The sequence below is a fragment of the Saccostrea cucullata genome, unplaced genomic scaffold, assembly GCF_032062105.1.
Source record: "Saccostrea cucullata isolate Sc308-1 unplaced genomic scaffold, CSIRO_AGI_Scuc_v1 ctg143, whole genome shotgun sequence".
Taxonomy (NCBI): domain Eukaryota; kingdom Metazoa; phylum Mollusca; class Bivalvia; order Ostreida; family Ostreidae; genus Saccostrea; species Saccostrea cuccullata.
The window spans coordinates 154,063-181,936 of record NW_026937256.1 but is presented as its reverse complement, the minus strand read 5'-3'; the positions used below and the strand labels follow the sequence as shown (position 1 = coordinate 181,936).

General features: G+C 33.8%; 2 protein-coding genes across 2 annotated transcripts; one reads left to right on the top strand and one right to left on the bottom strand.

The window, feature by feature from the left end:
- Window positions 1-976: 976 nt before the first annotated feature.
- Window positions 977-9,037, top strand: LOC134247624 (17-beta-hydroxysteroid dehydrogenase type 6-like). Its single transcript, XM_062729954.1, has 7 exons — window positions 977-1,126; window positions 2,208-2,331; window positions 2,581-2,787; window positions 7,239-7,391; window positions 8,034-8,227; window positions 8,466-8,696; window positions 8,872-9,037. The coding sequence occupies exons 2-7, from the start codon at window positions 2,208-2,210 to the stop codon at window positions 8,983-8,985; spliced, it is 1,023 nt and encodes a 340-aa protein (XP_062585938.1). The 5' UTR covers window positions 977-1,126; the 3' UTR covers window positions 8,986-9,037.
- A 1,821-nt stretch (window positions 9,038-10,858) lies between these two features.
- On the bottom strand, window positions 10,859-22,929 carry LOC134247623 (WD repeat-containing protein 48-like). Its single transcript, XM_062729953.1, has 18 exons — window positions 22,808-22,929; window positions 22,547-22,687; window positions 20,564-20,639; window positions 20,336-20,418; window positions 19,817-19,946; window positions 18,926-19,116; window positions 18,472-18,696; window positions 18,157-18,231; window positions 17,647-17,737; window positions 16,318-16,415; window positions 16,042-16,149; window positions 15,282-15,381; window positions 15,060-15,131; window positions 14,891-14,957; window positions 13,585-13,699; window positions 12,021-12,097; window positions 11,726-11,909; window positions 10,859-11,496 (listed from the first exon to the last, which is right to left on the bottom strand). Exons 1-18 carry the CDS (start codon window positions 22,856-22,858, stop codon window positions 11,401-11,403), a joined length of 1,980 nt encoding a protein of 659 aa, XP_062585937.1. The 5' UTR covers window positions 22,859-22,929; the 3' UTR covers window positions 10,859-11,400.
- Between the last annotated feature and the right edge of the window lie 4,945 nt (window positions 22,930-27,874).

The following is a 27,874-nucleotide window of genomic DNA, read 5'->3' as shown; positions in this document are numbered from 1 at the left end:
ATAAATTAAATAATAGGTGGAAAAATATTTTTTGTCTCAACAATTCATTTTTTTTAAAGCAAACTGACACACAACCAACAAGAAGACACCGTAGCTTATAGTGGTTAACGCATTCAGTCTCACGCCTATTATGAGCTTTGGAGAGAGTTCGAATACTAGTAGATTGTGAAGGCTTTATTTTCCTTTTTACATACTTTTAAAACATTAGTGAAAATATATAATACTTAGAAGTATTCTAAGAAGTATTACTAAGAAGTATTCTATGCAAATCAAACATAGCATTTCTGTATCAATCGCGACAAAATGCAAATCAAGTATAGCACAAACACCAGCAATGATTGCACATTTCATCAAATTCTATAATTATTTATTTCTGTTTAACTTCTTTTGACTGATAAATGTTTGTCTTGTGATTATGAATGCCAATTTGTTTTCAAAACTGTTAAAATCGCAATAATTTTATCAAAAATCAATAAATATTGATTTCATGCAAATCACAAAAAGGATCCGAAAAAAGTATAGCAATCGCAAAAATATGTTGCAAACATATAATAGCATTCACTCAAAACAAGAATAGCTCAAATTCTCAAAAAAGCGTAATGTATAGAAATCAGATGATGTTTCGTGGGTGAATTGAGGAGAAAACTTATATACAATAACTTTTACAACAGAATATACTTTGAAAAAATTAAGAACAATTGTATTAATTCAAAATGAGTGAAAATAGCATTTTAACTTAGTAAATGAGAACGGTATTGAATTTCTAGCATGTTTCAACGTAAAAATATCCTCAAATATATTTACATTGATTCTACAAAGGTTTAATAAGTTTCTTATTTCTTAAGGTTAATTTTACTCATTTTTGCTTGCAGAATTTTCTTTTTTACCCACAATGCATCAGAGTACCCAAAGCAATATAGCTAGTGATCCAAATCAAGTAGATTTTCGATTAGCACTTTGTATACAGTGGTTATATACAACAATATATTGTGTCTCAAGTGAATCTAGACAAGACCGCTGGTCTCCCATAGAACGTGCAGAAAGATCAAGAGGCTTAAAAACGCGCTCAACTGAAACGTGTTTTGTTGGGGAAAAGAAAAAAAAGGCAAATAGCAACGGAAATAAGGTATTTATAACAATCCCTTATGGCAGAAAACTAATAGGTTACTAATTTTGATAATTTAGCCATGAAAAAGATTTTTTTTAAAAAAAGACGCTTGAAACCACTATAGTTTTGTTAAAGTTTATGGGTACTTCGAGATTTAAAGTAAATGTAAGGAAGCTCAATGGAGCAATCGAAACATAATTTAACTCGGGGTCATTTACATGTGCATTAGAATCATTTTGACACATAAGCCTAGAACTTTAGACATTGGCTTGAGCATTAAAACTTTTTAAAAATACTTTTTTAAAAATCCCAAGCGTAGCCATTAACGTTTGATACATTACGTCATGTACATATTTTGCGCAATTTTGTTATAAAAGTGAATGCTATTGAACTGTACTTGTGCATATTTTTGTTTAAGTATATTGTTCTTTACAATATGAACAAAGCTTGAATGTGTGCTAATTTGTTACATAAAGGAAATTATCATAATCACACATGTCATTTTTGTGCTTGACGTGAAATGATAAAGTACGAAGCGCATTAGCAAATATTTACATTTCCAATGTCTTTGTCCGAGATAAAATTACCAATTGTAAATGTAATTGATTTCCTCATGAATGTTTTGGCGCGGTTCCAAAAAACCCACGTGCAAGGCGGGACAACACCTAGAGAGAAGCAGGCTTGGAGCCCTTGGATTGGCGGAATCAAAGCATGTAAATATAAGGAATAACTGTCAGATTTTTCAAATTCATGAAGATGATCAATGGATTGGCTTGTGTGATAATTTTATGCATAAACGCCTTCGGCGTTTATGCAAATTATCACACAAGCCAATCCATTGATCACTTCATGAATTCGAAAAATAAGACAGTTATTCCTTAAATAAAATCATATACCAACTGCGTAAAAAAATCTAAAGGGCTTTGTTTATTTGCAGTATGATTCTAATCCCCTAAATATTTTTTTTAAAAGTAGATTTTCCCCAAGAATGTTTACATGGGGTAAATAAAAAAATCCCCATAGAATAAGTATATGGTTATTATTTAAATGAAATTAAAAGGATAAACTGTAATGATTGATATATATTTTGTTTATTTAGATGTTTGTACAGGTCGCTCTGGTCCTGTTTGTATTGTTTATATTATACATTGGATTTGAATGGAGAGGTAAAAAAATGATCTACATAGAAGGACAAGGAGTGTTCATCACAGGCTGCGATACAGGTATTTACCATAATACTGCTAAACAATGAAAATATTTAAAGATAGACGTGTGTAGTTTAGATTTCTGTTGTACGTCTATATCAAGAACTTAAAGTGTTGTTCGATATAATGCTGTATTTATAAATATGTCGTGAAAATACTCAGCTTGTGAATTTACAAGGTTGTAAACAATTTACTAAGTTGTGAATTTACAAGGTTGAGGTATTATGCAAATAATTTTTACATATATAATCTAACTTACATTTTCAGGATTTGGATATGAGGTTGTGAAACGACTTGATAAATTGGGTTTTACTGCGTTTGCTGGTTGCCTTAATCCCGACGGTGAAGGTGCTGAGGCACTGAGGGCAAGCTGCTCAGAAAACGTCCACATCGTCAAGCTAGACGTCACAAACGCAGACGACATCCGCCAGGCACGTGCCTATGTGGAAAAGGTACACGGAGAGACCGGATGTGGTGAGTTCGTTTTATATTTCAACTCTGCTGGACAACTCGACTGAAATATCCAATAAAATTTTGGAAGAATGTGTATACTTTTGTGCATGATGCAAGAAAAAGCAGACTTATGAAGTACGGAACCATTTGCATAGGCGTCGGAACGCCCCCCCCCCCATTTTTTTGCAAATAAACAAAAATATAGGCATGAAAATTGGAGGTTTCCTTTTTTTGTTGGTTTAGCCCCCCCTTTCAATTTGCTTCCGACGCCTATGATTTGAGACGCATAGAGCGGTTCAAATACTAATAATTGAACAAATGTACCTCCATATAAAGGCTGCTTTTGGTGAACGTTGAGTTTTCTGAAATGCAAGTCAAACTGCAAGGTCAAGAAAAATATCGTTTTCCATCATGCAAATGAAAGCCCAATCACCAACTGTTCAAAAGTTATTCGTTATTTTTTTAAGTGGGTCAAACTCTTAAAGGTACTTGGACACACAGGGGCCTGTAACATACTGTATTTGATTTTACGTAATCACTATATGTATACAAAAAGAGACCTTTTTTGTATATATATAGTGATTACGTAAAATCAAAAACAGTATGTTACCGGCCCCTGTGCTTGGACACAGATTTGAAGTTAATATTTTCTCTATAATATTACGACTTATATATATTAATGGCATTTCACACAAAAATTAATAAAAATCTTATTTCTTTTAAAAGTTATTAAAACTTAAAATTTTTTGGCGGGTTAGACTGACACATCCTTGCACTTTCACAAATTTTAATTTTATTCTTAATACTTCGGAAAAGTGGCAATCTTGTGTATAAATGAAAAAGATTAATACTATAATCCAAAAAATTCAGAGTAGACATGTTCGAAAGCAAAAAAAAAAAAAAAACACACACACGCAATATATTGTCAGTCCGTGCAGTTGCGGTGAGCAGACTTTGACGATTGAACGCACCGTGAATCGTAAACATCAACAATAACAGAGCTCGTGCCCTGTTGACAAAAACTGTGTACATAACACGAGTGTGATTGATTTGCTAAACTCTGTACACAACACTTAGCTCGGAATGACAATACTTGTGAAGGAGTTTTGCTTTCTCACGTGTTTCTACTCTGAATAAAATTATTTTTCTAGATTAAAGTTTTAATATTTCTCATTAATACACAACAAGATTGCCACTTTTCCTAAAGATTAATAATAAAGTTAGAAGAAGATGGGCGCATTTGGCGAGTGATCTGCAGGAATCATTTGTACGAAACATTTATGGTATAAATGTCCATGATTTGGTTGGCTGAACATAGCTGGTCAGATTTTACAAACACGTCCATAGGTTTTTTTCATTTAGTTTGAAAGACCTTGTGAAACTTTAACATTTATGTCCGTTTTTCCTAGGTGTTACAGTAACATTAGTAATGTTTCACAAAAAATAAACACCTAAAATATCTAATGCATAGATGCATAATACGTGTTCATGTACATTATAGATAAGGAGATTAAAATTGATTTTGCTCGAGAAGCAAACTGATTTATCTAATTCAAAATTTTAATACATCAGTACATAAAACGAAACAGACAAAATAAATGGTTGTTTGCATGAAAAAAAAAAATAACGCACCATGCCAGGCTCGAACCAAAAACTTTCTGCTTCGAGTGTACTGAACTTGTAACCCAACTTACTGAGCTATCACCGCTATACATACATAAGACGATTTTAAAAGGACAAAGAAGCACCACATTCACACATTTGGATTTTTTGGAGAAAAGTTCATTTTTTGTGGTCTCTGGGTCTTCTCTCCATTTTTTAATAAAGTGTATTCGTTTCTTTGACTTAAAATACACACAAATAACGTTTAAAAATCATGGAGAGAAGACCCAGAGATAGAAAAATTTAAGAAAAACGTGTTTAAAAATCTACCATTTTGTACCAAATGTCTGATTTGGCCAATTTTCAAGTTATTTTTTAGCAAACCAAAGCTTAATTTCGGGATAATATTTTCCTTTCCTGTTGCACAGGAATCCGATTAATTAAAAAATGTTAAAATTTCATGTGACATGTCAATAAAATTTTCACTTTTCAATCACGCCCAGATTCCTGCCGAATGTCAATCAAAAGCGCCCTCGTTCTTTGTGAAAGTGCAAGGATGTGTCAATCAAACCCGCCAAAAAATTTGAAGTTTTAATAACTTTTAAATGAAATAAAATTTTTAATTAATTTTAGTGTGAAATGCTATTAAAATATATAATTCGTGATATTATACAGAAAATATTAACTTCAAATCTGTGTCCAAGTACCTTTAAGGTCAGGGTAACAAAGTTCAAAATATCTATACCCAATAAAAGGAAAAGGGTCTTGTCAAAATGAAAACATATGTTTAGTATGAAAGCCCTAGAATCAACTGTTCAAAAGTTATGACAAAGATTGAGGTGAAATATTTTTTTTTGCAAAAGTGGGTTTAATCTCGAATGTCAAGGTCAATGGTCTAATTTGTTGGTACCCAAAGAAAGGTCCCACGCATCAAAGAAATATACTGTAAAAGATATGAAATCCATGTCTTCAACCAATCAAACGTTATGGGCAAGGTTAAAGTTTTTTTTTCGGACAAAGACAACTAGATTGATTGATCGTATGTTGTTTAACGTCCCTCTCGAGAATTTTAACTCATATGGAGACGCCATCACTTGCCAGTGGATAGCTGCAAATTTTGTCCTATGCTCGGCACTCAGGGTCATTGAGCAGTGAGGGATCTTTTGTCGTGCCAGCACCTACTGCGACACGCGGGACCTCGGTTTAATACGGCCTCATCCGAAGGACCGGTCTCCATGTCCCACAGTGGGATTGGAACCCGCGACGTAAGGATTTCACTTCTTACTTCGCGACTCTAGAGCAGATGCTCTAACCACTGCGTCACGCAGGCGACAACAGACAGCTACAATGTAGATCGACTGAAGGGCAAAACCTATATACCCCGAAACTTCGATTACACGTGTACAAATTTCCGCCTTGTCAGTAAAGAAAGATGCAGGTTTGTCACTGTTGAAAATCTGAAAGGACTAGGATTATCTCAATGTTCTACTGTGAACAGTCATAACACTAAGATTCTGATTGTCTCTACATCACATTGTCTACATGTATCTGACAGAGTGTAGTATCTATATTTTAGAAATATCTTACAAAGTGTAATGTCTAGATATTTTAGGATTATCTGACAGGGTGTAATATCTATATTTTAGGATTATCTGACAGAGTGTAATATCTATATTTTAGGACTATCTGACAGAGTGTAATATCTATATTTTAGGATTATCTGACAGAGTGTAATATCTATATTTTAGGATTATCTGACAGAGTGTAATATCTATATTTTAGGATTATCTGACAGAGTGTAATATCTATATTTTAGGATTATCTGACAGTGTAATATCTATATTTTAGGATTATCTGACAGAGTGTAATATCTATATTTTAGGATTATCTGACAGAGTGTAATATCTATATTTTAGGATTATCTGACAGAGTGTAATATCTATATTTTAGGATTATCTGACAGAGTGTAATATCTATATTTTAGGATTATCTGACAGAGTGTAATATCTATATTTTAGGATTATCTGACAGAGTTATCTATATTTTAGGACTCTCTGACAGAGTGAGTGTAATATCTATATTTTAGGATTATCTGACAGAGTGTAATATCTATATTTTAGGATTATCTGACAGTGTAATATCTATATTTTAGGACTCTCTGACAGAGTGTAATATCTATATTTTAGGATTATCTGACAGAGTGTAATATCTATATTTTAGGACTCTCTGACAGAGTGTAATATCTATATTTTAGGATTATCTGACAGAGTGTAATATCTATATTTTAGGACTCTCTGACAGAGTGTAATATCTATATTTTAGGATTATCTGACAGAGTGTAATATCTATATTTTAGGATTATCTGACAGAGTGTAATATCTATATTTTAGGACTCTCTGACAGAGTGTAATATCTATATTTTAGGACTGCCTGACAGAGTGTAATATCTATATTTTAGGACTCTCTGACAGAGTGTAATATCTATATTTTAGGACTGCCTGACAGAGTGTAATATCTATATTTTAGGACTCTCTGACAGAGTGTAACATCTATATTTTAGGACAGTCTGACAGAGTGTAATATCTTTATTTTAGGACTGTCTGACAGAGTGTAATATCTATATTTTAGGACTGTATTATAGAGTATAATATCTATATTTTAGGATTATCTGACAGAGTGTAATATCTATATTTTAGGACTCTCTGACAGAGTGTAATATCTATATTTTAGGACTGTCTGACAGAGTGTAATATCTATATTTAATTTTAGGACTCACTGTCTGACAGAGTGTAATATCTTGTTAGGATTATCTGACAGTGTAATATCTATATTTAAGGATTATCTTATAGAGTGTAATATGTATATTTTAGGACTATGGGGGATCGTTAACAATGCTGGAATAGATCTGTACGGCGATGTGGAGTTGCTGACCATGGACTTGTACAGACAAGTAGCCGACGTTAACCTCTTTGGAATGATTAACGTCACCAAGATGTTCCTACCTCTCATAAGAAAATCAAAAGGTCAGTAATCCCTTTAGAAGTAACAAAATTGGCTGGTTCCATTCCATTAACATGCGTGATTCATCGAAGACATTTTCAATAATATAAACATATAATCAGACGTTATGTTGTTTGTATTTAAGGTGGAGAATGTTATTATTTAGCTGCGAGATTATTTTTTCCATTTTTAATTGCAATAGAGAATTTTAAGGCCAAAAAAAAAAAATCAATTTTTAATTGCAGTAGAGAATTCTAATGAGACGATTTTTTAATCTGATAAAAATAAAATTTCTAAAATTTTTTTTTGCTCTATTAATTAATTTTTTTTTTTTGCCTAATGAGACGATTTTTTTTAATCTGATAAAAATCAAATTTCTAATCACCCATTGTCCTGCGGCCAGTCGAAAAATATCACATTTTCAACTTCTTAAAAACCATTTGGCCATTTTAAACAAAAGTTGGTTGAAAAAATATTTGGGCAAAGGGTAATTTCTGTGAGTACCCTTGTTAATCTCTGGGTATTTTTCAACCAACAAGTTTTAGTTAAAATACAAGTAAAGGGCATTGAAAAGACCAGGTAAGCCCAGAAGAAAATATATCTAAAGTGACAATGGAGTAATGTACTCTGGTCCCTGTGAGATGTTATTATTATTTTTTCTTCAGGTAGAGTGGTAAATGTAACCAGCGTAAAAGGAAGGATTTACTTCCCCTGCATATCAGCTTGCGGAGTCACTAAACATGGCATTGAGACGTTTTCGGATTGTCTTCGTGTTGAGATGGCTAGGTTTGGAGTCAAAGTGTCTCTTGTTGAACCTGGGAGCTTTAGCACTTGTACTGCTATAGTGAAGGGAGATAATGTAAGAAAACACAAGATAATTTTTTTAATTTGAGTCAACCTTTTTGCTTGTGACAGAAAGGCGTCTGAACCGGGACCCTTTCTTGCAAAGATAGAAGTAATTTAGGCATTAAATTTGGGACATAATTCCCCAGACTTTTTTTGGGGGGGGTTGGTTGGTTGGTTCAGCCACCCCCATTTCAATTTACATCCACGGGTATGACCTGTGATTGGCAATGTGACAATTTCCCTTTTTGCAGTACAAACGTCTGTTGAGGGCCCGAGATTCAATGTGGGAGGCAGCTGATCCGGAAGTGAAAGAAACATACGGAAGAGATTATTTCTTTGCACAGTATGAAAGACTTTCCCATTTAACGTCATCGTATCCAAACTGTGATCCTGTATCGGACGTAATAGAAGATGCTTTAGCAAATGAGAATCCAGCCGCAAGGTACCTAGTGGCTGGGGGATCGGGTTTCTATGATGATTGTGTAAGTAAATCCTGAGACATTGCTTGTTCCAAAATATTTATCAACAAAGAGTGCATGTTTTGTAGAGTTCTGCTGACGTGTTTTGTATATATCCTATTCATATACCATTACCATGTATAGCAGTTTGTTACATTTTAATGCACGTATTAAAAGCTCTTTCTTGTTTTTAACATAGATCCTGGCGAGAATAATCAATTTTGTTCCAACTTGTGTTATGGACTTCTTATCTTCGAGATGGGCTCTAAAAGGTCTACCAAAGATGAAGTCGTTACAATTAAAAGGAAAATAATAATTTATTTGTATTGCATCGAATGTGTAATTACATAATGTTGAAAATAGTTATTTGAAATTCCAATTATAAATTCATAATTACTACTGTCATATTTTTACCTCGAACTTGCAATGTTTTTATTGCTTTCCCTATACTGAGAGAAAATACACAGTGTTGCCCTGGTTACTAAATATACTAGAAAAAAAAAAAGGAATTGATGTTTGGTTATTTTATTTATTTATAGATTCTTAGATGGAATATTTTGTTGCATTTATATATGTCCATTTAAAGTTTATTCGAACAGACCACATGAACTTGATCCTGTAATAAATATGTTTAACCCATAGTAACATATGGGTTAATATATTTGACCCATAGTAACATATGGGTTAATATATTTGAACAATAGTAACATATGGGTTAATATATTTGAACAATAGTAACATATGGGTTACAATTTATTACAGAATCAAGTGCCTGTGGAACGGACACTTATTATTGCTATTATTCACTTATTAGTGAATATGGCCATTTACACCATATCTCACACCTACAACGCACAGAAGGAAAGAGATTATACAGAATTGCCATGCAGGGAATTATCCGTCCATATGTACATAAGAACGACGCAAAGCGTCCAGCGTATAGCGGGAGGTGTCTCTTGACGTAGACGCAGTTCCAATTTATATAAAACGTGTTCTGTTGGGGAAAACTCCGCAAACATCGCAAGCCAGGGAAGCGTATTTACGTTTTATTGTTGTAGGTCGTTACTAACAACGCCTGCAATATAAGGTCGTGCGTTTTCCTGTTGCAGAATGACGTTTTAACGCTTTGTAGTTGTGAATGCTGAAGTACATATTTGTCAATTAAATCGCCTCCCCTATCAAGGAGTACATTCATGCTGCACTCCGAATTAGTGGTCCTGAATAACGCAGGCACTCATATTTTCTTTAGAAGAGTTGACAGGCTTTCGCCTGTGGATGTAGGCGAGAGCCTGTCCACTTCTCTAAAGAGAATAGCGTCAATCCAAGTAACGTTCTCCGACATAACGGTTAATAAGCCAGAACACGACCAACTCTTCTGTCGTCAGGATCTCGACTCCATCGTCCGTAAACAGAACATCCGCTCAATCTCCTCTCGTACACCACACTAACCTGGCAACACATTGACGCCAGAATAGACAGCAAAACGTCGAAAGTTGGCCTCTCGCAACCTCTTCCCTTAGGTACGAGGCCTTATCCGTCGATCCTTGGGATGCTTCTTGCGGTGAAAAAGCCAACTGAAAACTATTTATATGCAAATGTGTCATCCGTTATTTACATGGTTTATACCTATCTTTCCGACAAGACGTCACGATCGTCAGCAGTCCCGAGCAGTGCCAGTTTACCGATATCGTCTCAATAAAGCATTTACTGTAATATATCAGAATACTGTATTACAATTTTAATATGAACTCCATACCTATCTTATCATATTGCTTTGAGGCATCTAAGTTTCCAACACACAAACGATCACTAGTTAGTATAAAAATCAAAATCAAAATTGTATTTAAAAAACAAAAAGTATTGAATATTGTCAATGAATGCTTTAAAAAATTCTAATTAATTTTAATACTAATGTCGCAATAACGTTAACTTAAAAAAAATTATCCTCAGCAGCCATTTTTAAGCTAGAATTGCGGCAACTGAAACTGAGTGGCACAATGTAACGTACTAGAAGCTAGAAGCATCCTCTATGCATCCCTGATTAAAATAGGGCATAGAAGAAAATACAAAAAAAAATTAGAAATCTGCTCTCAAAATACTAAACCAGGCCGCCGACACCCATGCCGAGGGTATTTCATAAACTTCCCCAATCTTTGTAGAGGTGAGCTGAAAATCGAAATATAATAATTGATTTTACATTTCTTTATTTATTATACATTTATTTTCTGACATGAGCATCAGACCAGTGGATTTTTTATGACATGATCCAATACAGTATTTTAACAGTGATCTGATGAGAATGTAACAAAATGCAATCACTACGATATGTATAACGGCATGTAGATTCATTGCAACATTACACAGTATGTGAATAGAAGTTACAGCACAAAAGTCACATAGACAACTCATACAACCAGTCAACACAAACTTAACAACCATCCCCTGGCACTTGTAATTATATAATACAGTGTAAAATCATTCAAATGCATCAATTTGGTTCTGTGTGTTGATAAAATAAATAAACAAAAGTTTTCTTTCAAAAATAAATAAAAGATTTGTGAGTTTCAGATCTCTAGACACGTGGTCCCTAGACCATCAGACTTCATAGAGGCCACCAGCTGTGTTCAGTGTGGAATTATCAGGGAACTAGACTCCATCTCGAGGAAGAGAACTACTCCATGTATTTACGAGTTATGATAAATGCTTTCTTTCTTTATAGAAACACTGATCATCTAGTTAGTAGTCTATAATGTAATGTCAAGTCTCCACTTTGTTTCCAAATGAAATGTTTCACTGTTCTTAGATCCATATTAGCATCAAGTGTCTGAAAAAAATAAATGGACTGATGAACCTGTACTTAATAATTTTTTTCTCTGTACAAAATAAGGATAACTCACTTTAAATGAATGGAAAGATGTGTTTGAAACATATTTATTTAGCCTAAAAAACAACTGTATAAATTAAAGGATTTTATTACTCTTAGTCTACTTTTATAATTAATCATGGACAAAACAATATATGCTATTAGCTAATAAAATATGTTGATTACAAACCTGATCATTGCACAGAAGCTCCACTTTTTCTGCAGCTATAGAACTGACATCATGGTGCTCCTTTTCGTGGTCACCACCCTCATTTGTCTGGTGCCCATTCTCTGTTCCCTGCCCCAGAATTCTCTCATAGACATGCTCAATCACCTTCTTCACTTGTATCATATCACTCGCTGATAAACGATCCCTAATTAAATTAACGAAATATAATATCACAGATCTAATATTTCTTTGTCATTTATTTAAAGTATATTCAAAGATTGTTCTAGTCTGGCCCCTCCCCCTCTTTAATTCTTACTTTTTAATCATTTTGATGCCTGTACTTGGATGGGGTTGAAGAAAGAATGCTATCTTGTTGGATTTTGGTGTGTTCCTCTGGAGAAAAAAGAACAATTTTATTAGGCACTTCACTTGTAATGAAGTGATGATTGGTAAAAAATCACAAAAGGCCCATGGGCCACATCACTCACCTGAGCATTGTGGCTAGGAAAAAGTAGAAATTGGTTTATTATTGAAAAGTTTACATCCAAAAGTAGTTCCATGACCAATCATGGCTTTGCTATTCTTGAGAAGATCATTTTTAAAGAATTTTCCTATATATGTCCATGTAAAACTTTGATCGGCCATTGTGGCCCCGCCCTACCCCCGAGGGTGATGATTTGAACAAAACTGAATCTACACAACCTGAGGATGCTTCCATATAAATATGATCAATTATGGCTGTGTTATTCTTGAGAAGAAGATTTTCAAAATTTCTATGTAAAACTTTGATTGGCCATTTTGGCCCCGCCCTACCCCCTGGGTCATGATTTGAACAAACTTGAATCTACACTACGTGAGGATGCTTCCATATTAATATGAACAACTATGCCTTTGCTCTTCTTGAGAAGAAGATTTTTAAAAGAATTTTCCTATATATTTTTATGTAAAACTTTGATCAGCCATTGTGGGCCCGCCCTACTCCCAGGGGTCATGATTTGAACAAACTTGAATCTACACTATGTGAGGATGCTTCCATATAAATATGAACAATTATGCCTTTGCTATTCTTGAGAAGAAGATTTTTAAAGAATTTTCCTATATATTTCTATCTAAAACTTTGGGTTGGCCATTGTGGCCCCGCCCTACCCCGGGGGTCATGATTTGAACAAACTTGAATCTACATTATTGGAGGATGCTTCCATATAAATATGATAAATCATGGCTTTGTAATTCTTAAGAAGAAAATTTTTTAAGAATTTCCCTGTATATTTCTATGTAAAATTTTGGTCCGTCATTGTTGCCCTGCCTTACCCCCCGGGTCATGATTTGAACAAACTTGAATCTATACTACCTGAGGAAGCTTCCATATAAATATGATCAGTCATGGCTTTGTTATTCTTAAGAAGATTTTTAAAGAATTTTCCTATATATTTCTATGTAAAATATAGATCGGCCATTGTGGGACCGCCCTACTCCCAGGGGTCATAATTTGAACAAACTTGAATCTACACTACCTGGGATCTTTTCCCATAAGCTTAATCTTTCCTGGCACAGTGGTTCTTGAGAAGATTCTTAAAACATGCCACCAAATTTTCACTAATTCCCAATTATCTCCTCTTGAATGAGGGCATGGCCTTTCATTTGAACAAATTTGAATCCCCTTCACCCAAGGATGCTTTGTGGCAAGTTTGGTTGAAATTGGCCCAGCGGTTCTTGAGAAGAAGTCGAAAATGTGAAAAGTTTACAGACAGACAGCTAGACAGACAGGCAGACAGACGCCGGACAAAATGTGATCAGAAAAGCTCACTTGAGCCTTCAGCTCAGGTGAGCTAAAAAACTACTTATTTTTATAACAAAGATACACTCTGCACTTAACGTACATGAACAACGACTTCCACCGCCCAAGATGGCACAAGTTCGTTGAGATAATTTTGTTCCGTCTCACCAGCTGCATCTCGACAGAGGAATCTGTATAAAGCCCGACCATCAGACTCGCTTAAAAAAAATTAAAATTACACTTGAAGATATTCTGAAAGGAATCTTTTTTTTAAATTTTATATCTTCTATACAGTAGCACTTGGGTATCTTGAAGACTGATATCTTGAACACCATGAATGGATTGAAATGAGTCAGAATTCGAAGTCTCAACCTCTCTCTGTATGTCTTAACCTTACTTCATCTCAAATTATCAGATCTCTTCAAGTTTTCTTGGTTCCATTGAGTTAAAAATATACTGTACTGTTTTCTGTTTCACAGAATAAATGGCAAGACATGCAATATAATTTTTTTCTGGTTGGAAGTTGCCTCCCTTTCATAAGAGATGAACATTCAGTAGACAAGTTTTAAACTAACACCCAAGGTATATGATCAAAGATTCATACTAGAACATTACAGGTATGTGATCATATGCATAAAATTTACCAAAATATTACAACAGAATATTCTGGGGGTTTTACATTTAACTGATGTTTATAATCACGTAACAGGTACAAATGTATATGATCATGTTTTATGATCAGGTTCAGTATATTACAGGTGTACGATCAAGTACATACCAGAATATTACAGGTGTATGATCAGGCACATACCAGAATATTACAAGTGTATGATCAGGTACATACCAGAATATTACAAGTGTATGATCAGGTACATACCAAAACATTGCAGGTGTATGATCAGGTACATCTAGAATATTACAGGTTTATCATCAGGTACATACCAGAATGTTACAGGTGTATGATCAGGTACATACCAGACTATTACAGGGGTATGATCAGGTACATACCAGACTATTACAGGGGTATGATCAGGTACATACCAGATTATTATACTATATAAAGTTCAGAAGGTAAAATAACTATCCTTTAAAGACCACGCATAGCAAAGCTATACCCCGGGGTATAGTTTTTGCTATCCACCCTCGGAAAATTTTCATGCAATTGTTGCCGCCAATTGTGATTTCCAGCGATAAATCTTTAAGCTGATGATGTCATAATGACTTCAGTAGCATTGTGACGTCATCAGGATTTCAGATTATTCTTGCAGCTTACTCAAAAAAAATTCAAACCTCAGAAATTATATTATACATCAGTATAATAAAACCTTGTGAAATATTCATTTTTGACATAAGTGTATACTATTACAGGGGTATGATCATATATTACAGGGGTATGATCAGGTACATACCAGAATATCACAGGTGTATGATCAGGGACAGAAAACAGTTGTGTGTCAGCTCCCTCCATCATTCCCTCTGAAATATTCATTTTTGACATTTAAAGCATAATGTAAGCTGTGGTATTATCTTTTTGTCTCTAGTATTAGGAAATGCTAGCATTTAATAACACAACTTTACCTTGATTTTCATACATATGTGCCTTTGGCCAGTGTTCCAATAGTGCTTGTAAAAGTTGTTGACCTATATTTACTGCAATTAAATGAAAAACAAAACAAAGTAAAATTTCTTCACACTTTGTGTTTATCAAACTTCTGTAATCAAGCTGAGGTAGAAATATGATGCAATTCAGTTCATGAAAATAATGCTCTCTCTCAAAACTTTGATATCATTTAATCTTACATTTGTTATCCACCCCCTCTGCTGAAGGTTTTATGCCCAGCTCCTTTGCTGATACCCAGGCAGAAAAACAGTCTGATTCATCTAAATGGATGGTTAACAGCTGAAAAAGAAAAAGATGCACTAATAAAAAGAATTTAAAACTTTTTATTTGTTGATTTGTTTGATTTGTTCAACAAACTTTAATGCTTCTATCTCCAAAACTGTTTGGGAATAGCAATTCACACCCTAAGAGTCAGCAGGTCAGGCAATTACTATATACAGTAAAAGACATTTATAGCGAAGTGCCACAGACAAAAGTTTTTGCTTCATTATAAATGTAATTCATTATTTCCATTAATTTTACATTTTAAACTCACAGGGAATGAGAATTGCTTCCTTGTAAGCACCAATTCATCATAAGTATGTTCTCTATAAGCATGTTTTACTGTAGTCCATAATTCAAAAGCATGAAAAAATATGGTTACCAGTTTTTAAAAACACCATTAAAATCCAAAACAAACCATTATATGTACTTCAATGTATTCTACTATATTGAAATACAATATTCAAGCAAGGCCAAAACTTGAGCTAAAATAAATTTTGATTTGAACTAATCAGGAATGACATTACACTTAAGTTAAAATAAATTTTGATTTGAACCAATCAGGAATGACATTACACTTAAGCTAAAATAAATTTTGATTTGAACCAATCAGGAATGACATTACACTTAAGCTAAAATAAATTTTGATTTGAACCAATCAGGAATGACATTACTTACCCCTGTTTTAAGATCAACCGTGAACCAATTCGGAACATAAATCATCTTAAATCTCTTCTTTATTTCATCCTCAAAGTTGACTTTACCCAGATTTTCAACCAATCTAGCCTGAAAATTCAAGTATACTATAAATTTCTTATCACTGAAAAAGTAAACTTCTTTGCCAATTTCATGTTCATGTATTTTTTATAGAAAGTTACTTATTTTCACTGAACAAGGTATAGACCTTATCTTGACTGAGTTACTTAACTTTCACTGAACAAGTTACAGACTTACACTCAGTACATTCCATAGAGCCACATTATCATCTGTATCTTTGGTCAGTATGTGACACTTGTCATTTAAAACATAATACTGTCTAATACTTGGACCACCTGCGGAAAAAATAAAAAATTACTTCCATAACACAACACAGCTTTAATTCAACTTTATCTCCAAGAAAATATCTTTCAAAAGAAAAATGTATTTGAATGTACAATAAAAAGAATTGCATTTGTCTTGTAGTGAAAATATCTTTAAATGTATGAGCTGCAACAAAATGAAGTAAACAAATAAATGTAGCTGTAAACAGATAAGTGTAGCTGTAAACAGATAGATGTAGCTGTTAACAGATAAGAGTAAATGTAAACAGATAAGTGTACATGTAAACAGAAGAGTAAATGTAAACAGATAAGTATACATGTAAACAGATAAGTGTACATGTAAACAGATAAAGTAAATGTAAACAGATGAGTGTACCTGTTAACAGATAAGTGTAGCTGTAAACAGATAAGTGTACATGTAAACAGATAGGTGTAGATGTAAAAAGATAAGTGTACATGTAAACAGATGACTGTAACTGTAAACAGATAAGTGTACATGTAAACAGATAAGAGTAAATGTAAACAGATAAGAGTAAATGTAAACAGATGAGTGTACCTGTTAACAGATAAGTGTAGCTGTAAACAGATAAGTGTACATGGAAACAGATAAGTGTAGCTGTAAACAGATGAGTAAATGTAGCTGTAAACAGATAAGTGTAGCTGTAAACAGATAAGTGTACATGTAAACAGATGAGTGTAACTGTAAACAGATAATGTAGATGTAAACAGATAAGTGTAGCTGTAAACAGATGAGTGTAGATGTAAACAGATGAGTGTAACTGTAAACAGATAATGTAGATGTGAACAGATAAGTGTAGCTGTAAACAGATGAGTGTAGATGTAAAAAGATAAGTGTAGATGTAAACAGATAAGTGTAGATGTAAACAGATTAGTGTACATGTAAACAGATGAGTGTAACTGTAAACAGATAAGTGTAGCTGTAAACAGATGAGTAAATGTAAACAGATGAGTGTAGATGTAAACAGATAAGCTGTAAACAGATGAGTGTAGATGTAAACAGATAAGTGTAGCTGTAAACAGATGACTGTAGCTGTAAACAGATAAGTGTACATTTAAACAGTGAAGTCTACATGTAAACAGTGAAGTCTACATGTAAACAAATATTAAAGTGTACACGTAAACAAACTGAAGTGTATCTGTAAACAGATAATTACAAACTGAAGTGTACCTGTAAACAAATAAGTCTACCTGTTAATTAATGTGTACTTATGAAAAGCCTCACCTTTGATTGTATAATCGGGCTGTGTGTACACTGGCTTAATATTATCATTGTCATAGTCCCCTGACATTCTGTTCTGTACTTTTTGTAAAGACTGCAAAGAATATGAAAATTACACACATATGTTACCTAAATGTGTACCATCTTATTTCATTTATATTATGTAAAACAAAAAAATCAACTTTTCAAAGTTGCTTTAAACAAACAACACCAAGTTTAAAAAAAACCAAACTGTCCTATTAGAATAGGTTATTGTGAATAAATTCCTGGTAGTCCAATGCCTTAAGAATATACCATGCAAAATGTTAAATCCCATCCATTTTACTTAAGAATATCTGTTAACATTCAGAAATTCTGAAAAGTCTTATTCTCTACTTAAAATTGCATACTACAAATCGATATCTGGACCAAAAAAAGTACAAAATCATTAATATAAATGCTCTACTTCTCAGGTCAAAATGTCTCAATGCTCTTTATGAAATTCAAACGCGTAAATAAAAATTAACAACAAACCCAGTTCCTGATACAGGAATCTGTTGTGGCCACCCATAATGAAGCATTCTCGGTATTTCCCTGTGTCAATTCCAGCTGAAAAATAAAATCATTTTAATTCCAACTGAAGAAAAAAAATCATTTTAAAGATCAGTAAATGTCAAATAAAATTAACATTTTCAATAGCTGGGTGTAAGCTAGATTATTCAGTGTCAAAGCCATGGTTATTATATGCATGTAGCTTCTGAAGTTAAATTTGTACAAATGTTAAATACAAGTATAATGAACCACTCAGTATCAGCCATGACTTTAAATCTACCACAACTAGGTACTCACCTTCAGAACCGGGGCTTTCTCCTCACATATAAGTGTCCTGTAGTCTGGATTGCGTATGTCTGTGGCCCAGATTCGCCGGTCCCGACCCCCAGAGTAGACGGTGGTGAAGGCCTCGTTTGCTTGTAACGCCCACACACCCTCATCATGAACTCGAAAGGTTGCCACACATCTTTGTTGTCCCAGTGACCAGAGACGTATGGTTCCATCAGAACTACCAGATAAACACTGGAAAAGAATTATTCACCAATTGCTAAAACATCCTTTCTTCAGAAAATTTAATATTTACAGGACCTAAACATCTTAACAAATTAACATACAGCAAATGTACTCTCATAAATAACTCATGCCCTTCACTCAATATTACAGAAAATTTAATTTTACTGAACCATTTTTTCAGATTCCTTTAACTTGTACCCTTTATTTTTATCCTAAATATCCCTTCTAGAGTGTGTACCTGTGTTCCATCCCTATTCAATACCAGAGCTTTGACATTGTCAGTGTGTCCTTTCAGCTTCATTATCTTCTGACATGTCCTGGGGTCCCAGACCCTCAGGGCTTTCTCTGTTGATCCCGACACAATAACCGTCCCCGGAGGGTTCATGGCCAAACTGTAGATGGAGTGTTTGTTCTCATGAAGATTGGAGGCTAGAATGGAGAAAACCATGCTTTATAAGGGGAACTAAATGTGAAAAACACTTTTTAAATCCACTTATAAACATCTCAGATCTAGTTTGGTGCTTTCAAATAATTCTTATTTTCAAAATGTTGGTTTCATTTAGACACCTTGAGGGAGAGTTACAATGAAGACTCAATGTTTTACTTATACACAATATAACCCAAATTTTATGCTGACAGGAGGAACATTTTTTTTTAACTTTCCTTTCTATGTGCTTGTTAAATAAAATGTCCATTACTAGTACATGTATATATGAGACTGTGTTTTAAGTAGTGGTAAGATCCACTACATGTTATGAAGTTCAACACTTCTGGTAATTTAAAATTCACTTACTTCTATGTGACTTACTTTTTTATTGGAGATAATGACATTTCTTACACTACTTTGGTGGTGGAAGTAAAGAAATATATGTTAACTTGTTACAAAGTTTTTAGACATATTGTAAAACACTAATTTTCGTGGGGGTCATTTTTGTTGTTTTGGGGGGAATGGAGAGACCCATAAATTTATGACCACCCAAAAAATTTAAAATACCATATGCACAACTACTCAACATTCTCCAACCATGAAAAAGTCCCCATAAAATAATATTTTATTCCTCAATCCTTGAAAATTTGACCCCATGAAAATATGTGATTTGACTTTACATGTATTACGATTTCCTCTTACTTGTGACTGTGTTGTTAGAGGTGGTTAGTGCTGTTAGGGTGTTGACGTCCCACAGAAATATTGCACTGTCTAGGCCTGCTGAAGCTGCCTGCTCCTTGTCTTTAGCATAGGCAAGACATTTCACGTAATCCTGAGGAAATGGTAGAAAAAAAATAATAATCTTAATGTCATCCAAAAGGAAACAAGAAAAAAAAATAATTAACACTGTAAACTCACCTTTGTAGGTTACTACAATGTACTGTAAAACTTACTAGTATGTACTACAATGTACTATAAAACTTACTAGTATGTACTACAATGTACTATAAAACTTAGTTATATCTGAGATTCTTCACATCCATTAAAGAAATATAGTCTTCTAAAGGTTGGAAAAAAGTTCCTTTTAACATAAATTTCCTATATTATTAAGCTCTTTAATTTACTGTATGTGATTTTTTTTTCATATAAAATACAAGCCCACATCTCAACTATTAATTATACTTTAAGATTTTTACAGCATTTACCCTAAGAGTGACTTACGTTATGTGTTCTGAGTGTTGACATACAAAATCCTCTGTGAGCATTCCATACTTTGACTGTGGTGTCACTGGATGCAGATATTACTTGAAAAATAAAATTATTATGTCATAATAAATACTTCAAGTTTCACTTTATCCAAAATAATATTATTTTAAAGATTTTTAAATATTTTGCAACTGCATGAATTTAGATTTAATCCAGATAGCACTAATTGTTTATCCTACTTACGAGTTCTTCCTCCGCAGCATAAGATGATGTCATTCACCCAGTCATTGTGATGTTCCATTGATAGGATATAGGGATCCTGAAAACAAGTAACTGGTCATGAAATTGTTTGTGCAAAAGATATTCATGATGTCAACAGTGCTGAATGCAATAAAGGAAGATAATTTTTTCAGGGTAACTAATCCAATCTTTAGCATAACAGCCATTGTGGTATAAGTCACCTTGGCAAAAGACAATGCTTTGAATTCAATAACTCATCAAAATTCAACTGTGAGGATCAAAAGCACCATATATATCTCAACACGTGGGGGTGTATACTATGTTGTGCGCGGGGTGTTGCAAGAGGAAGGGGGGTCAAGGTATGTTTTTTGTCCTTTTTCTCAATTTACGGATATTTTTTGCCATAAAGCATTTGCCCATGGAAGAAAGCATTATCTATAAAGGAGTACCTGGTTATATGGATACCTATGAATCCAATGTACACTTTCTAGTTTTATCAAACACTTCAACCGAGGATCAGAGCAAGATTGACGCTACACTGTAATCAAATATCAGATCAAAGCTTTGCTTTATCATCACTTTTATATTACTGTTAAATACTTGGTATTTATATACTGGGGGTATTAGTACAAATTGTCTGTAAATAAAACAGTTTGTACAGTTAGTACTTAAAGATATTGATGAAAAATCAATGTTGTGCCAGAGAAAATTGAGAAAATGGACATAAAACGTACCTCAACCCCCTATCTCTCACTTCAAAATTTTACACCCTGCGCACAACATAGTATACACCCCGCATATACACAGTATAAAAAAAGTAAAACTCACAAACACAACATGTGTCTGAGAGAAAGACAATTCTTGAAATGACAAATAGTCAATATAAAATTTATGCAATACTTTTTACATGAATTGTAATAATAGTTTGTTTTCGTAAGTTTGGTCATCAAATTTAAGTACATCATCATGTACATCTGCAATGCCACTAACATCCCACATATTGCACACAGGACAATATCTACAGTGAAATAGTTAAAAATATATATGCTTATACAGTACTCATTTAGTACAAACACGGATATTACAAATTCACAGATATAGTGTAGTTATCTTGGATTCCTGGCTGACTGTATAAATGTCACATATTCTTCATACGGATATAACCAAATAATTTCATAGGTCACAGTGACTTCAATTGCATTATGATTATAACTGAGTTTTACTGTATTGTTGCCTGAGCAGCACAGTTGTTAGGCTTAGCAAATCTGCTCTAGCGTTGAAGAGCAAGGAACTGATCCTTATGTTGAGGGTTTAAATCAACTAAGGGATGTCAACCCTTGGGATAAGTATATTTACATTTGCAAAAGATCCCCTTTATATTACGCTACTGAAAGCAATGCATATCTATAACTGTATAAATACAGGTTCCTCAAATGTCATAAACGTTCAACGTAATTTCTCTGTGAAGTCATAAACATTCGACACACAATCAATGGATTACATACATGCAGTTGTGTTTAAAAAATAAAACTTTCACACATTAAAAGTCATAATCAGGCAAATATAAAATACAAATAAGTCACAAATGTAAATATAAGTAATAAGGTATCATTTTAAAACATCTATTGGGTTATAAATACGAGTTGGTCATTCAGGCTTCATAAAATTTGATCTTGTGACCAGCCCGTATTTGTATCCCCATAGATGTTCAAAAATGATACCCTATTTCTTAAATAAACCGAGGTCCAATGTCACAGTAGGTCTTGCCACGAAAATGATCCCTCACTGTTCATGCTCAATAGCCCTCGGTGCCAGGATATTCTGTATAAATTTGCAGCCATCACCTGGCTAATGATGGGGTATCCATATGAGTAAAAAAAAATCTTGAGAGGGACGCTTAAAAAAAACAGACAAACAGAGACAAGAGTTTCTTGTTCAGTCGTTAGGTTCTACATTGTTCTACTGTGAAAGAAACTTTGCACAAACCTTGTTTGTCTGGGTATTCCATATCCTTATGATGGAATCTCTTCCTGCAGAATATAGTCTTCTTAAGGCTGGATCATATTGAAGAGCATTTACACCTGATCGATTGTATTTTTCAACTTCATCTCTTATTACAAACGACACCTGAAATTTAGAGGAAATTCGAACGCAATAAGAAACATACACCATTGACATTATTTCTTTTAAAGCAATTCAGACACCACTTACCCAAAATTAACTATACAGAATGCTTTTAAATACTACCTGTACTTTTTTCTTTCCTTGTCCCAATGAGCTTCTAATATGAGAAGACATCGTTTAAGTTTATTTTGAGTAAAACGTCATTATTTCTGGGGTTGTGCAAGAATTAGATAAATCGTACCATAACTCAAGGGTGCGTTAATTTACCCAAAAGGATCCAAAAGAATCCAAATGGATCCAAAAGGGAATCAAAAGGACTAAAATAAATATATTATGATACATTGAAAATGAATGATTTGAATTAAATTATGAATTTTATATTATAAGTTTACCTACAAGTTGGCAAAAACATACAATAATATTGTTGCAACTTTTCTCAAAGAAATAAAATAACTTTTATAACACATCAAACACTAAATCTGGTCAGATATGCTTTGATTTCTTTTAGCTGAAATTAACAATTATTCTATTTCTCCTTCTATTTTACCATATCTTAATATATGATATTTCATAAATGAAGAAATAAGTTTTATTTTATGACATGTTCCAGGCATATCGTATCGGGGATGGGTGGGGTGGGGGTGTGGGGGACCTTTTCCCCTCAAAAAACTAGTTTTAGGTTTAATAAAATATGAAAGTGTTTATTATATATCCATTTATTCTCTTTATTTGAAGTCCTTTTGGGTCGTTCTTAATTTCCTTTTGGGTTCCTTTTGGGTCCTTTTGGGTAAATCGACGCACCGTAACTCAATCTTTTATAAGAGTAATGATTCGGATATACAGTTTTTGTCCTTCTGTGTGATTGTATGTCTTTTAGTTTGTTTGTCCACAAAAGTTTAACCTTTCCCCAAATTGCTGATTGCTTAGTAATGGATTTAATATTCTTATATGTGACAGTGTTTACACAAGACATTTCTTTGGGTACAGTGAGGTTGCCGTTATCGAATCACTTAGTAAATTTGCTTGGATATTTCGTACCTGAGTTTGAGTTAAATTCATTTTACAACATTGTTTGGTGGTACTATGTTTTACTTATAACATCATATATATTTTCCCAATAACCACTGAATAAATAAAAAATTATCGCTTTACTTGTATGAATGATGTTTTCTCCTTTACCGGATCATTTTCTCCATTACCGAATCACGTGACATAAAGCTGATTATTCTGGTTCGGGACCGTGTAAATCTAAAAATACCCTTCTTACGTAACGTTTTACTATGCCTTAAAATATTTCAAACCCCACCCACCCCCCAAAAAAGTAGAAAAGCTAGGAATTTTTTGAGTTGTTTGCATCCGACAATTAATGTTAAAACAACAACAATGAAATCATAGGGAAAACAAATGACTATAGTTGATATAAGAGGACGTAAAACTTATATGTGATGAACTGGAAACAGCCGAAGAATTTATTTTTTATTCAAAAATTGTACTCATTGAGCTACCACACCCCTTCCCATAATTTTGTCACTATTTGGATAGAAAATATATCGCTAGTAGATATTATGATTGTGTCCCTCAAAAAAAAAAAAAAAAATGTCAGATGACCTTTTCATGCTTGATTAATTAATTGTCAAGGAATGTTGGTGGTTGATAGTGCCTCTTCAACTGCAAATGTATGGCTCTGCACCCCTCCCCCACCAACTGAAATTGCTTCCTACGAGCCTGGCTTCAGAGATACCTAAAGCTGAAAGGAACAATTATATTTTCAAAATGTCGAGACCCAACACCTAAATTTCCTTGAGCAGAGACAACTTTACAAATAATGATGCTGTGATTCATTTGCTGGATTTCTCCATTCCAACATCCACAGTAGACTAAATACCAGTATTCCGATTTATTAAATACTGTTCTTTTACTTTATATGGGTCTGTCCATCGTCTCTATAGAAATGAATAAGACAGCTCATTCTCCTCTAGCTGCTTTCATAGTGCTCTTTCTCCCTTTTACGTGAAGACAGTGGTGGCGTATATTCCATATAGGCAAAAGGCTGCAGTCTGCATATCATTTTCTCAATGTGTAATTTAAATCAAATCATTACTAACTAGTATATGTTGAAAAAAAGGGGGGGGGTATCATAATACTCTGTTTATAATTTATTTAGCTTGATGTTGATTTGAAAAAGTATTGTTAGCAATATGTATTTTATATTATACGAGCTTGATCTTGATCATGACAAGAAATAAAAATTGATTATTGGAAATAATTTTTTTAGGGAATAGGAAAACTGCAAACGGGGTATTGTTGGAAATAAGGATTTAGTAGGGAAGTTTATTTTGCAAAGGGATTAATAAATAAAATTTCTAAATCTTAATTTTGTTTGGTAATCATGACGATTTTTATTTCGCTATCGTCGATGTCTTCACAATAGCTTACGACAGGCATATAGCCTATACCACCGGGAGACATTCTCGAATCCACATGCTCTGCACTTCTTATAATCCGAGATTCCTCTGACTCTAACCCCCGCTTTTATATTATGACTTGTGCGGGGGAGAGTATATTTGGGAATTTGGCTAGCTGGTGTCTCTGCCTACCTTTTACAACTTTATTTCGCTGAGCTAACTCCCGAGACGCGAGAAATCAGTAAAATAATTATTATTCTACTTGTTAATCGTCATTAAAAGGATGCTACCGCCGTTTGAACGGTCCTATCACCGACAAATGAAGCATCACTTGAATTCGCCTCATGCGCATGACGTACACACAAATACACAAACATATATATGTTTGGTGTTAATGCTGTTTTTAACCTAATTTTAGCATAGAAGTCGTTTTTGACAGTTGCTTTCCTTATAAATAAATAAATGAAACATCATTATATTGTTTTATGTATTTTTTCACAACACTTTCATATTTTTCCGAAAGGTCAACACGTGTTTTGAGCACGTTTTGACGTCATGCGCAAAGAAGTCGAATGGCGAGAAGGCGACCTTATTCAAGTGATGCTTCATTTGTCGGTGATAGGACAGTTTAAACGGCGGTAGCATCATTGTAATGACGATTAACAAGTAGAGTAATAATCATTTTACTGATTTCTCGCTTCTCGGGAGTTAGCTCCGCGAAATAAAGTTGTAAAAGGTAGGCAGAGTCGCGACACCAGCTGAAATTCCCAGTTTTCAATATGGAGTCCGCTCTGACTCTCCCCCGCACAAGTCATAATATAAAAGCGGGGGTTAGAGTCAGAGGAATCTCGGATTACACTTCTTACTGATTTTGGCTGCTGATTTTGTTTATGTGTATTTCAACCACCTTTATTGTACGCTTTTGGTAGACATCTTCTGTTGTTTTTTTTATTGTAACTGGTGTGCAAAAAAAAAACGCATACGAAAAATTATAATTTGGACAGGATCCCTGCAGCTCATATTTTTTGAAACAGCGATTCGTTATTGGAAACCTAAATACCCCCAACTTTAAAGCGAATACTATTAATTTCTGATTTAGAAATTGTATGACGCTTTCAGTGCTTTTAGACACATAGTTTTATTAAACATCTGCACCAAATTTGTTTACCTAGAATGTACGATTCACATTGGAGCGGTACCGAAAAGTGAAAGTAGTCTGCTTGCATGTACGCTTCTGGTCAGCGTCACAAAAAAGCTTGTTCATGTTTATTTAAAAATTAAGACATAGAACGAGTTGAATTTAATAATTTCATGATAAATGATAACAGCAAGAATAATTCAGCATGACAGGGTAGGTTAAGCTAAGTATTGGACTTTGATAAGAAAAATACAGAATTTTCATCTGAAAGTGATTCGTTAACGGGTGCGATTCGTTATTGGCAACCTCACTGTATGAATAAGGGGTTTGACTTCTTGACCTTGGAGTTTTACCCACTTTGGCAAAATATTATGAAATTTTAACCTTGTTAATAAATTTTGAATAGTAACTACTAGAGCTGTCATACTTCCCATGTATAATGTATTCAATGTGACAAGTCATTTCCTTGGGTATCTATAGTTGTTTTGACCTTGACCTTAAGAGTTTGACCCACTGAAAAATACCCTTAGACTTAATTTTTGAACAATAACACTGCACACGACCCAGGGCTCTTATATTTCACAGGTGTGTTCTTTATGACAAGACCTTCCTTTGGATACAGACAATTTTGACCTTGACCTATTTCAAAATTTTTTTACCATGAGTATAACGTATGAACGGTGGTGCAAAGGCATTTATATTTCGCCAGTATATTTCTCTTTGATGAGTCCTTTTCTTCATGATATACATGTATATATATTTGACTTCAACCCTAGCTTAGACTTGAAGCCATTTTAAAGCTTTAACCTTGGCCATAACTTTTGAACAGTTGGTGCTATGCCTTTCATATTTGGCCTCTGTATTCATTGTGACAAGACCTTTACATGCATGGCTATAATTGTTTATGACCTTGACCTTAGTTTAACCCATTTTTGAACTTTAACTGGACATATTTCATACCAATATATCAAAGATGAACTCCTTGTGACAAGACCTTCCTTTGGATACCAAGTTTGATGACCTTTTATGAAAAAACTTTGATTTTGCCTACAACTTTTGAGCAGTTGGTACTAGGGCTTTTATATTAGACATCTAGTGTATTTCTTTTAAGAAAGCCTTATCCTGGGAACCATTTATTTTGACTCCTTTGCCTTAATTGACGTAAGAGTTTGGCCCACTTTATAAAACCTTTAATGCAAGAACTGTTATATGTCTGGTATTTGGGCATTTCCATAAGCTGCATTAAGTTGCATTGCCATAAGCTGCCATACAGGGGCATAAGTGTTTCACAAACACATTTTATTAATTTGGTTCCTATATGTGTAAAATTTTGACTACCCACTGTGGGCCTATCCTAACCCTATGGGTCATGATTTGAACAAACTAGAATCTATACAACCTGAGGATGATTCAGTATATAACTAAAGTACCAGGTAATTATTGCTTTTCTGTTCTGCCTCTTCATCTATGAGATTGATCAAACCAATTTATTTCTGTAAACACTCAGTAACAAACCTAATAAGAAAAAAACATCGTGATCCACCCTTACCACTAAGGGCCATGACCTAAGCAGACAAGAATCCACAATACATGAGGTGGGATAATGTATTTAATAAAAATGCATCTCATCAATATGTAGATATATTT